The 12,287-nt window shown below is 38.7% G+C and overlaps 1 protein-coding gene across 5 annotated transcripts in view; it reads left to right on the forward strand.

Annotated features, from left to right (window-relative positions):
- specc1 (sperm antigen with calponin homology and coiled-coil domains 1) overlaps positions 1-11,883 on the forward strand; it is a 50,812-nt gene extending 38,929 nt beyond the window's left edge. For all 5 annotated transcript variants that reach the window (XM_025065423.1, XM_008332348.3, XM_017041841.2 and 2 more), the window contains 3 exons: positions 3,264-3,380; positions 6,323-6,382; positions 10,940-11,883. In XM_025065423.1, the coding sequence (XP_024921191.1) occupies positions 3,264-3,380; positions 6,323-6,382; positions 10,940-11,029 (267 nt within the window). In that variant the 3' untranslated portion in view covers positions 11,030-11,883. The remainder of the gene's footprint in view (positions 1-3,263; positions 3,381-6,322; positions 6,383-10,939) is intronic.
- Positions 11,884-12,287: the final 404 nt, after the last annotated feature.

The raw sequence follows: 12,287 nt of genomic DNA on the forward strand, positions 1-12,287 counted from the left end.
ATATATATACGTATATATATATTAGAAAGGGCAATGTATAATATTTATAACCTAAATAAATAATAATCAATTGCAGAAACATTTATTAATAAGTCATGGTGTAGTTACATCTATACCAGGCGTGGGCAAACTTTTTCACTCGCGGGCCAAAATTTGTCCTAATATTTGACAGTGGGTATTTAGGTTATAAATATTATACATTGCACTGTCTAATATATATATATACGTATATACTGTATATATACGTATATATATTTAGGTTATAAATATTATACATTGCACTGTCTAATATACGTGGGTTTCCCCCAATAGAACCCACCTTGTGATACATGCTGATCCTTCCCACAGACACAGACAAACATGACGACTAGGCTACATATCATTCGGCTGTTATTTCGCTCTCTCCTAGTGACCAAACACGGTCACTTATCAGACACAGACAAACAAGACTATTTGAATATTTGGCTGTGATCATGGTCAGCTCGACCTGTTCTTGACCGTTTCCTGTCTTCCCGCCATTCCCGACGTCTTCCTGCTATTCTGAACTGGCCCCCACATGATGTCAGATAATATTCTCCACCACAACGGCTGGGTCTTGGGACGGTTTGATTTTTGATTTATTTATTTTTGGATTTAGTTTAAAAGCAAGAGGGCAGTGTAGGGGATTTTCACCTGTCACACAGTAGTTCAGTATGACTTTTAAAAAAATAATAAAAATGAATTCATATCTTGTTGTACCATATACCAAATTGTTGTTATACCAAGTACAATTTTACTAAGTCACTCTGGAGTAGCCAAAAAAAAAAAAGCAGCCAAAAAAAATGCATAATGAAGAAAAAAACATACACATATATATAGGTCGCCCCTGAGTATAAGTCGCGCCAGCCAGATAGAGTGCCCTCTAGTGGCTGTCAGTGGGAAAATACCGAACATGTAAATTTTAAGTGGTACAGGAGTAGCAGATATTAGTACACGGGGCCTAGCGTGTCGTAAGTCGGACCTGAGAATAAGTTGCAAACACAACCAAAGCAATGAAAACAAAAAGTGCGACTTATAGTAGTCGCATAAACGTAATTATTTATTCAGAAGGCCCTTTAATTCAACATATACCAGGATGAATTGAGCAAACATTTTACATTTTTATTTTTATTCAGTTTAAGCCACTACAAATGCGTAACGCGCTTGCCAAATGTACGACATCAGACACTGACTGCACCGGGCTGCATTTGAAACCTGTTCGCTTTCATCTCGCTCGAGTATACTTGGCGAAAATCATTTCAAGACAGTCACACTCTAAAAAGCTTCAACCGTCTATTCAAATCTGTTTCATTTCTAACTCCTGGCCTGAGGGCGCTTGACGACCTGTGAGGTGATTAATTACATGTATCTGGTGTCACGTAAATGTATTTAACTCTGATTCGATTTATTGGAGGTAAAATGAACAGGGCTTATTTTCCTCAGGGAAAGGAACCCAGGCTTAGAGACGACAGTAAACAAAGACATGTCTCCACGCATTAGGCAGAAGCTAATGTGTTTGGCATACAAACACACTTTGCAACACTCTGCAAATGCATACAGTGATTCAACCAGTTAAAATAAAATATTGATATATATATTTATTTATGTCCTTCTTAGACATTAGTAGAGGGCAGATTGTGGACATTTCGAATTTAAAAATTGCTGTTTTAATATATACAGCGATCCCTCTCCTCTTTTCATGTCGTCATGAAAACAATGAAATGAGATTGCTTGCTGCTCATTGGGTTAAGAAGATGAGTCAGTTTTTTGCACATGGCTCTTAAGGTTATTGCATATATGATTCATAATTAATAAAATAAATGAATTCATAAAAAATCGATCTATCTATCTACTGTATCTATAGTTTGTTCGTTTGTACTTTCTTCTTCTTTTAGATTATTTCGTCCTTCGCCTGTAAACATTTTTGAATATTTTCAGACAGTATTGTTAGGGCTGTCTTTGTTACTGTTAGTTTCTTAACGTTCGTTTGTTGTTCGTGTCCCCGAGTTTGGAGAAGTCCGTGAATTTTGAGAAAGTCCACGATGGAATCGGAAAAGAACGTGCCTGTAGTCGATGCTTTATTCCTGTGAGTTTTTGTTCCTGCACCTGAAGAGAGTCTCCCTGTTTCCTGAGTATATTATTTCTCAATTTGCACATTATCTGTGAAATTTATCATTCAAACAGAACCATGAATTCCAAAGTGTCTTATGTAAGAGTGAAGCATGTCCACACCATTTTTACAACACTACTAAATCTGCATTGTCTTTGGCTTTTCACTCCGAGTTCTTTTCTTTAAAGTTAGATGTTGGTCATTTTTCCATGGTTTTTATTCTCTTCGAAAGTTATGGACCATTTGAGACCGAGAGTTAACTTTAAACATAGTTAAGGCCAGGATCATTTTTTCATCACATTCCTAGTGTCATTTGGGTCCAGCCTCCAATCAAGGTGAAAGAGAGAAAAAGAGGAAAAAAAAGGGTGAGGAATGTTAAGGGGTGAATAGGAAGGGCTAGGGCACCAGCAACATAAGTCCATTTCCCTTGGCCCGAGGAGGACGGTTTAAATGTTTAACTTTGGACATGAGTCAAAGGTCAGTGCAAACCAGCGTAATAAAAATCGCTATGTCGAGTTGCCCCTCGAAATCACGTGAGGAGCGGTAACAGCGGCGGTAACATCGCTTTATTGACGTTAGCTAAACGAATTCCTCCTACTTCCCCACTGTGCAGTACTTAAATGGGTTGAAGTTGAGATGCGTTTTAGAGGTTTGCGGCATCTGGTGGGCAAAAAAAAAAAAAAAAAAAAAAAAGAATAGCTTGCTCGACCTTAAACTACACAGAGAGAAAGGAAAACCCTGGAAATAACTTGGGCCAAACAATGGCCCACAGGAAGCTCTTCCTCTGAGCATTTAACTTTTATTACACCCTGAATATGCTGCCTGCAGTGTACAGGTGAACAACCCGAGAAGAGATCAAGACAGAGTGCCAAGGAAAGCCCCAAGGAAACAGAACCAGGCATTAATGGACACTAAAAGGGCCCCCGGATCAACAAATGATGAAATTATGAAAGTTTTATTTTCATGTTGTTCTTTGTGGTTCTCTAACCCTAATTGCATTCGCTCTGGTAATGCCCACCAGAGGCCTCTGCTCTTTCATCACATTATCATGATTGGATATTGACTTGGGTTAGCTGGGATTTTCTTTTGTTTGAGCACTCTGATGTCTTTTTTTTTTTTTATTATCTGTCCACAGAATATTGACGTGACCAACTTCAGCAGCAGCTGGAGCGACGGCCTGGCTTTCTGTGCCCTACTACACACATATCTCCCTGCCCACATCCCATACCAGGAACTCATCAGTCAGGACAAGGTATAAAACTGAAGCAAGACTACACTTCCACACTCACACACTCACTCTCCCTAGTGTCACTTTCATCCATTCTCACCCCATTATGTTCCCGGCCGCAGATGCAGGCGGACCTAGATATTTGGATTCTGTCATCACAAGGTCGTAACTTCTGACAAACACATACGCACGCTCGCACACACACACACGCAGTTGTGCATATCTCCATATGAGGGCAGTTCTGTGTTTCTTGTCAGCAGTATCTACTGGGGAGTGACTTACATATACAGTGAACAAGAGATAACACATACAGGGTGATATTGTAAAAGTGTAGTTTATAGTGTATGCAGGTTATAGTTTTTAGTCAATTTTTGTCAATTTTTCTAAAATGGCGATATTGGCCAAACACTTAACTTTTCCAATCCCGATATCGACCGATTTTTCTTCCCCCACAACTGTTTTGAAGTCACGTCACATGCAGTATTTCCCATTGTGGAATTTACATATTGATGATATTGATGCGCCGCTAAAGGCATTCCACAGATTAGCATTGTTTGTACAAAATACATTTCGAAACCCATTCCAGCATATATTTGGTGAAACCAAAGCATTCCATTATTGGGCTTTAAATATTAGAGAAAAACCTGATAACGATCCTTACTGATACTACATAATATTGATCCGATATTATCGGCCATTCCTAGTTTTTGGCCAATTTTTTTATAGTCAAGCGCAGAGGGATTTTAAACACAATGGCTATGTCCAAGTTGCAGCTTTGGTATTGGTGTTGTACATGAAAAAGTTGTATCGAGCCATCCCTAGGTCTTTCAGATGTCTACGTCTAAATAACACATGGGTTAACTGTAGGGTTTAAGTGATTAATATGTTGACTAACAAAGTCAGTTTTGCATAATATGTCCCCTAATACATCCAAAGACAGAGGAAACCCTGAGATTCCATATATGCCGCTCGTGGAATCCTTGTGTGTAACGTATGCTCGTTTGGTGTTTCCTCCTCAGGATCCAGCAGCTGGTTCGATGGTCATCGAAGTTACTGGGACTATGTCCGTGTGGCCTGTGCAAAAGTCCCCAACAGCTGCATCAGCAGCATCGAGAGCATGGAGAACATCAGCAGCTCGCGAGCCAAGGCAAGTCCAACGTACCGTCGTCATCGTTAAAGAAAACACAAAAACCCTACCGTGAGGTTACTATACGAGCGGGGCTCCTCGATGATAAGTCGGGACTCACATACTGTACTTGGTACCTATGTCACTCACCTATGCTAGGACGTGAAAAACAATGGGGAGTCTGACTCATGCCTGGGAGCCATAACGAAGGGCAAAAAGTTACCAAAGAAAAGTTAGCAAAAGTAGCACAATCCAATATATGGCATATAACCAGCGAATGGAAACAAAGACATCTTACGCGTATCACACCGAGACACTGGTTTTCATGCAAACTAGTCGTTGAACAAGACTTTTTTTTTTTTAATAAATTAAAGGGAAATTGCAATGTAATGGACATCTCTTTAGTAACAAGACAAATATATATTTACAAAAAACCCAATCATTGCTATGCAACATATGAAGGCCATCTCCATCAGCCAGATTCTCAAACCCTTAACTTATAAGTTGTTTGCGGGAAATGTGAACGCTATATAGACTGTGGAAATGTCTCCTCATACATTTAGAGGAAAAAACCAAAACCAAAACCAATCCTTTTTTTTTTGATGGTATTATATGTTGTACAGTACATGCATCGATGTCGAGATTTGCATTTGTTTAGTCGAAAGTAATGTGAATGTGGTAGCTCACTTTACAAATAACAGCAGCTCTCTGGAGAATTCTGGCCTCTAAACAATAACATTCTGGAGGGCTATGGAAGTTGGTGACTTGGAATTAAAGCTATCAGAGAAAGGATACGAGATACTAACCCCAACCCCTCCCCCCAACCATCCATAATTATAGGTCCCCCTTTGAGAGTAACCATTTTCCTCAGAATGAATTCAACACAATTTTGGCGTGTTAGCATTCTAATGACTTCAACGTTTGAATTGATGTCAAATGTATAAGCACGTCATTGATTTTATTTTCCACCAGATGAAAGAAATTTATTTTGCAATAACGTGGCATCAATGTCACAAAAAAGTTCAAGGTTGTAGTGTCAAGATTACAGAAGATTACAGTTCATGACATTCAGTTCGTGTCGGAAGACCGCGCAGTATTCCGTCCCAAACTGGAATGCGTGGTATTACGAAGGGCTGTGGTAAACACGTAGATAAGTCACAGATAAAAGCGGCAATAAAACTCAAGTCTCAGACTCAAGTCTGCCCAAACGTTTTAGTTTCTCAAACGAAACAAGATTAGAACTGTCTAAGTTTGAGATGTAGCCTATATTTGGAAGAAAAAAAAAAGTGTTGAGAAGGGGCTTCAGTTTATACCGAATTTGGAATGTTTTTGTGTTGTTTCAAGAAATTCGGAATAAAATGAAACGTGAGATGTTTTTAGATGTTTACCGTTATTTCCGGATTATAATATTCCGCTACTTTTTTCACATGCTTTGAACCCTGCGGCCTAAACAATGATGCGGCTAATTTATGGTTATTTATTTACAGGCTAACAAAGTTCATACCGCTAGCGATCAATGACTTTTGTAGAAAGACAAATTCCTAAATTTTAAATTGTAGTGCTGGAGTTTTCATCAAGCTCCCTCCCGGGGCAAATCTACAGGGGTTCCATTTCTGTGTGGGTTTGATTGATTCAGTGACAGATCTGTTTGTACAAACACTATTCTGTTACACAAACCACATAAACAACAACAAACTGGCCGAAATGATAACAAACAAAAACCTCATTTTGTCTAACTCTAAGGTGTTTTTTAGATGTGTTTGTAGGCTTTTTTTTTTTTTAAACATTTTCCATTTTCAATGGAATGCAATGTAAATACTTGCATTTTTTTTTTCTCCAGGTTGGGAATCTGACCCTGGCTTTTCAGGCTGCCGAGAGCATCGGCATCAAACCCTCCCTGGTGAGTTAAGCTGCCACAGATCTAAGACATACACAAACACGCAGATAACACACACGAACCTCCTGATTAGACTAATTAAAACAAGCTTTACCGACAAAATTTTTTTTTTTACCAGTAAAGATGAATGTGCAATAACAGTGTGCAGTAACCAAAAACTCAGTTACCATTAGTGTTATACTTATAGTTTACTATTATATTTCTATATATATCCAGTATATCCACTATATCAGTATAGTTTTATGTATATGTGTATATATGCATAACTATATATATACATATATGTGTGTATATATATATATATATATATATATATATATATATATATATATATACTGTAATTTCCGGACTATTGAGCTCAACTGAATATAAGCCGCACCCACTAAATTAAAAAAAAAAAAAAGATAATTGTACATATATAGGCTGCACTTCTCTATAAGCCGCAGGTGTTTACGTTGAAACATGGGATATTTATTTACACAAATATTTTTTTTTTTTATACTTTTAATTAAATAAATGCTTGCGACCGCAGTTGTATTTCTATAGGGAGACTTTGTGATCTGCTCCAGGGCCGAAGCTAACATTAGCTCCGGGGCTAACTCCCTGCACTTTGCGCTTGTCCGCAGCAGAGGTAAACAGAAACAGGGAAGTTGGGGTCTTTATTATCAGTCACACCGATCACAACGGAACACAAACAGTGTTTTAACAGCTCCTGTATAACCAACTCACTCTTTTGCTACCGTTCTCTCTCTCTCTCTCTTGCGTGCCCCACACTCATATACGAACACAGCCATTCACAGACAGACATACGCTACAAGCATAACACACAGTAGCCTACCAGAGAAGTCATTGATCGCTAGCGGTATGCACTTTGTTAGCCTGTAAAAGCCGCATAAATTAGCCGCATCGTTGTTTAAGCTGCAGGGTTCAAATCATGTGGGAAAAAAAGTATCCCGCTTATAGTCTCGAAATCACAGTGTCTGTAACTGTTTAACTATGGCAACTCCCTCTATGTGTATATATTGAATTTGACAACGAGGTCGTTTAGTTTCATTGAGCCAAGGTTAATTAAATGCCAGCTACGTGATTAAAACTAATATAGGTATAATGATGACATTCCAGATAAAGACTATACCGACGAAAGCTTATACAGGTATAATTATTTTAAGCTAAATCCTACTCTTGCTATTGCTAATAGATATTGGCAGTTGAAATTGAAGTAATGATAGAGGTTTAGTTCTGGCACCAAAAAGAATTTAATGTAATAGAGGTGCATCATAAATAATTAAAAAACATGCCTGAACTGTTTGAGGCCTGTTGAACTTTACTATTCGGACTCCTTTAAAGTCATTGGTCTTTGTTTGAAGCTGACCTAACGTCATGGAGGTCTGACAGGACAGACTTGAGAAACCAATAGATCACAAGCATGAGCAGGGACCTGAGGAGAATCAAAGAAGACTCTGGTAAAAAAAAAACAATCTGGTATTGCAGAGAAAGCAGACGGACACTTGACGTGACTGACTGATCCTCAATACTGGGGGGCTTCTACCTTACCCACTGAAAACAATGGGAAGGAAGTGTAGTAGACACAAAGCTGTCCATACTTAGACAGACAAGGACTTTCCTCAGTCTGGAACAAGAGGAACTATGATTATTCTCTACGATAGGCTCTGAGGCTAAGGGTAGCTACGCAAAAAAAATTGTATTACTGTAATTTCCAGACTATTGAGCGCATCTGAATAAAAGCATTTATTAAGAATAAAAATAGTAAAAATATAGGCTGCACTTCTCTATAAGCATGAATTGAATTGAATAGTGAAAAATACATGATATTTTATTTGGCTGATTCTGGAATTTACTTGTCTTATACCTCACAAAAATAAATATAAGTAAATTAGAAGTCAATTCTAAATATTTCCATAATACATTGGCGGCCAAATCACACAATCAGATGTTGAAATTGACCAGCGCCTAAGTTATTGTAGCGGTAAGCTAAGTGGTAAGCAACGGCAGGAGAAAGCGGTGAAAGGGGGTTTTCCCAAAAATATATTTTTTATCATTTATTATGATGATATTATTATACATTTTTTTCTCGGAGACATTTCTCGTCCACAGGTCCCAGTGTCCCCTTCACATTTATTTGTCCTCTCGAACCACCGTTGCTGTCACACAACACACGTCCAACATTATAACCGTGACCACAGACCACCCTGACCACAGATTCTCGTACAGTCTCTACTGTACGAGATCAGGCCAGAAAACTAGATGAATGACTTCCTTTGATAAATGAAACTTTGAGGTTGCAGATTTCCTGTGTGGTGCTTCAGTGAAATGCAAACCAAATAACAGAGCGGCGCATAGACATTACAACACTTGTTTTAGACTAAAATAATATGCTTGCTAATAGAAACTCATTTTAAGTGAGTGTTTAAGCGGCCTATCTGCTGCTAGAAAGAAAATATTTTTTTTGGTTATATTTTTGATCATCTTTGGATAACATATCTTAATGCCTTTTTATTAAATCTCCATTTAAATTTAGTTTCATGTTCACATGTTTCACCATAGGGAGATCCATGAATAACCGTGAAAGGTGACAATGATTTTTGCTTCAAAATCATAACCCTGCCGTATGTGGGTATGTTTATAGCATTGCCCTCTCTAGTATCAGCTCAGGGCTGAAAGGTCACACATTTAGAGATTTCTTCTGAACTCTCTAAATACGTTTCCTGATGCCTTTATATCAGTCTACTAGCTAGGTTTGGATGACTTTCTGTACACCTGTTGTTTGTTTTTGTATTTACAGAAAGATGCACTACGTGGTCTACAAAGCTTGTTATAGGCCAAACCACAACATGTTGCACTGAATCATCTAACGTAGGCGTTCTTATTTGCCACTTCCTGCTTTGATATTATTGCTAGGAAGCTTTAGCATCATGTGCTTCTGTTTGCACTGAGCTCATATACTGTTCCTGCGGGGGGTTGTGTTGTATCATTTGTTGCTAGAGTTGTTTGAGCTCATCAATGTATCAGGAGGTTTGGATGACTTTCTGTTTATTTTAAAAAAAAAAAAAAAACAAAGTTTCCCGTAATTTCCTTAAACAATTACGGGAAACAATGATGCGGCTAATTTATGGATTTTAACGGGCTACGAAAGTCCATACAGCTAGTGACGGTCGGCTACTGTGTGTTCTACTAGTAGCGTATGTCTGTCTGCGAATGGCTGTATATGTGCGTGGGGCGCGTGCGAGAGAGAGAGAACGGTAGTGAAAGTTGAGAGCAGTTTGAGCCCTGTCATGTCGAAAGCGAGCTTTGGTTATACAGGGGCTATTAAAACACTGTTTCTGTTCCATTGCGATCGATGTGGCTGAAAATAAAGACCCCAACTTCCCTGTTTCTGTTTACCTCTGCTGCCGACAAGAAGTGAAGTAGGGAAGTGAAGGGAGTTAGCCCCGGAGCTAATGTTAGCAACAACCCTGGAGCAGATCACTAAGTCTCCTCTGTGCATTCCAACTATGGTCATGGCTCCGAAGCAGGAAAGAGCTAACGTGTAACCAACCGTGTTACAGACGCTGGTCAGAAAAAAAAAAGCATATATTTCATTAAAAGTGAATATGTAAATATCCCATGTTACAACGTGGACACCTGCGGCTTATAGAGAAGTGTGGCCTATATATGTGCAATCATTTTTTTCTTTTTAAATGTAGTGGGTGCGGCCAATATCCAGGTGTGTACAATAGTCCAGAAATTACGGTAATTTGTGTGACACCTTTAGTCTAACTCTAGTCTAACTCAGCAAAGGCAAAATCCTTTCCCTCTGAAAAATATGTAGGTTCAACAGACCTAGAAGCAGAGGTGTGGACTCGAGTCTCATGACTTGGACTCGAGTCAGACTCGAGTCATCAATTTGATGACTTTCGACTCGACTTGACAAAATGTAAAGAGACTTGGAACTCGACTTGGACTTTAACATCAATGACTCGTGACTTCACTTGGACTCGAGCCCTTTGACTCGACAAGACTTGATACTTTCTCCGAAAACCCGAAGATTATAAAGTAAAATATTAAGGAGCGCTCTGTATCTCTCATTGTGTACCTGTGTGCGTCTGTGTGTGTATGTGCTGTCGGCACAACATCCAATCAAATTAGACCCACGTTGTTTTGACGCGATAATATCGAGCCAATCAAATTGCGGGACAACCAATGAGAAAGATCTGTCGAACAATGCGCGGGTGAGAGAAAATGATACCAAAGATCGTGTTGTTCGGATTTAAAAACTACGAGATGGTCAACAAAAAAGGAGTGGCAGTGAGTGGAAGGACTTGAAAGGGCTCGAAACAGAAACGGCAGGACTTGGGACTTGACTTGACTCTTTTCAGTCTTGACTTGGGTTCGACTCGGACTTCGCCTATTTTGACTTGAGACTTGATTCGGACTTGAGTGCAAAGACTTGAGACTTGCTTCGGTTTGTACATGCACAATTCATGTTATTAGTCTGACTCTGTTTGTCAGTTACTGGTGTCGGAAATCTATCCATAGACTTTTTTTTTTTCCCCCCAACAGGACATCGAGGAGCTGATAAAGACTGACAGGCCAGACTGGCAGAGCGTCATGCAATACGTCTCTCAGATCTACAAGTACTTTGAGACATGACAGGTGAAGGTGAAGGACTGGAGGCACTGCAGCACTTTTTGCTCCCCATAGCTTAATGTTCACCTTGGACACAGATTAAAGACCACTGTTCGGACGCTCATTGACCTAAAGGCCTGTTTGGTATGCTGCTTGTTTTGTTTGTCGCTAACTCGAAGCCTTTGTTTAACTGTGTTGATGCTCATGGCCGAGGCCACAGGCTGCAGTGATGGGACAAAAACCCCAATTTAAAAAAATGGATTGACTTAAAAAGTGATTTTTTTTTTTTTTTTTTTTTTCAAAAACATTTCGCCGATAATAACAACTCAGGAGGATGTGACATTGGATTAAAAGTTCAAATATAAAGGTTAATATTTCAATATTTCTACTTCCTGTTAGCTCGTGATGCTAACACATGTAGCTCATAGCCTACATCATGTAAATACTAAACAAGCTTGTTACTTGTTAAGTATAGAACTGCCCAAACCTAACTCCTAAAAAAAAAACATAGTTATAAAGGAAGTAAGCTTTTAAAGGGCTCCTGCGCTTAATTTAACATTTTTCATCAAACTATCTATATCCAGTTGTACTGGAAGTGTTTCAGAAATGTGTCTATATTTTGCATGCTTGATAAATTATGGAGAATATTCTCTTTCATGTAAAAGGCAGGAGGCACAGCATTTTTTTTTTTTTTTTTTTTTGTGGTTAAGTTGAACCTCAGCGGTCCCTGTTTGGAAGATTAAAGAGTCTTCAACTGTTTACTCGCGAGGCGTGCGGCCTGAAAAGCGGGAATGTGGAAAGAACTGAATCGTTTTCTATTTACAGATACCCTTTTGTTACAACTTGGATGACGAGTAAAGGGATATCAAGTTTGCAAATTTTGTATGATTGCAGTCCCACGCGGTGTCATGATTTACATCATAGTTTACTTGTCTGGATGTGATCTAAATTGCGAGCCTACTGTGATATATCGAACTTGCCAAAAATGTAAATATTATCATCCTAGATTTGGTTATTCTTCGTAAATGTTACATAAATGAGACTATTTGGGTGACTTTTATTTCTTTGAACCCCCAAAATAATATATCAAAATAATAATATTTATTGTTAGCCCCCAAAAACTAATTACTTTATTTTACTTTACTATCTGGTGCAATTGTGTTTTGGTGGTTACAGAAGTGGACTTTCAGGTTTGGGTTTCAGGTTGAAGCCTAGTCGTTGTGTGCAGTGGTGTGCTGTGTCACAATGTCAAATATTATCTTAACACTCAAACCCATGTTAT

The sequence above is a fragment of the Cynoglossus semilaevis genome, chromosome 19, assembly GCF_000523025.1.
Source record: "Cynoglossus semilaevis isolate Cse_v1.0 chromosome 19, Cse_v1.0, whole genome shotgun sequence".
In the NCBI taxonomy this organism is placed as follows: Eukaryota; Metazoa; Chordata; class Actinopteri; order Pleuronectiformes; family Cynoglossidae; genus Cynoglossus; species Cynoglossus semilaevis.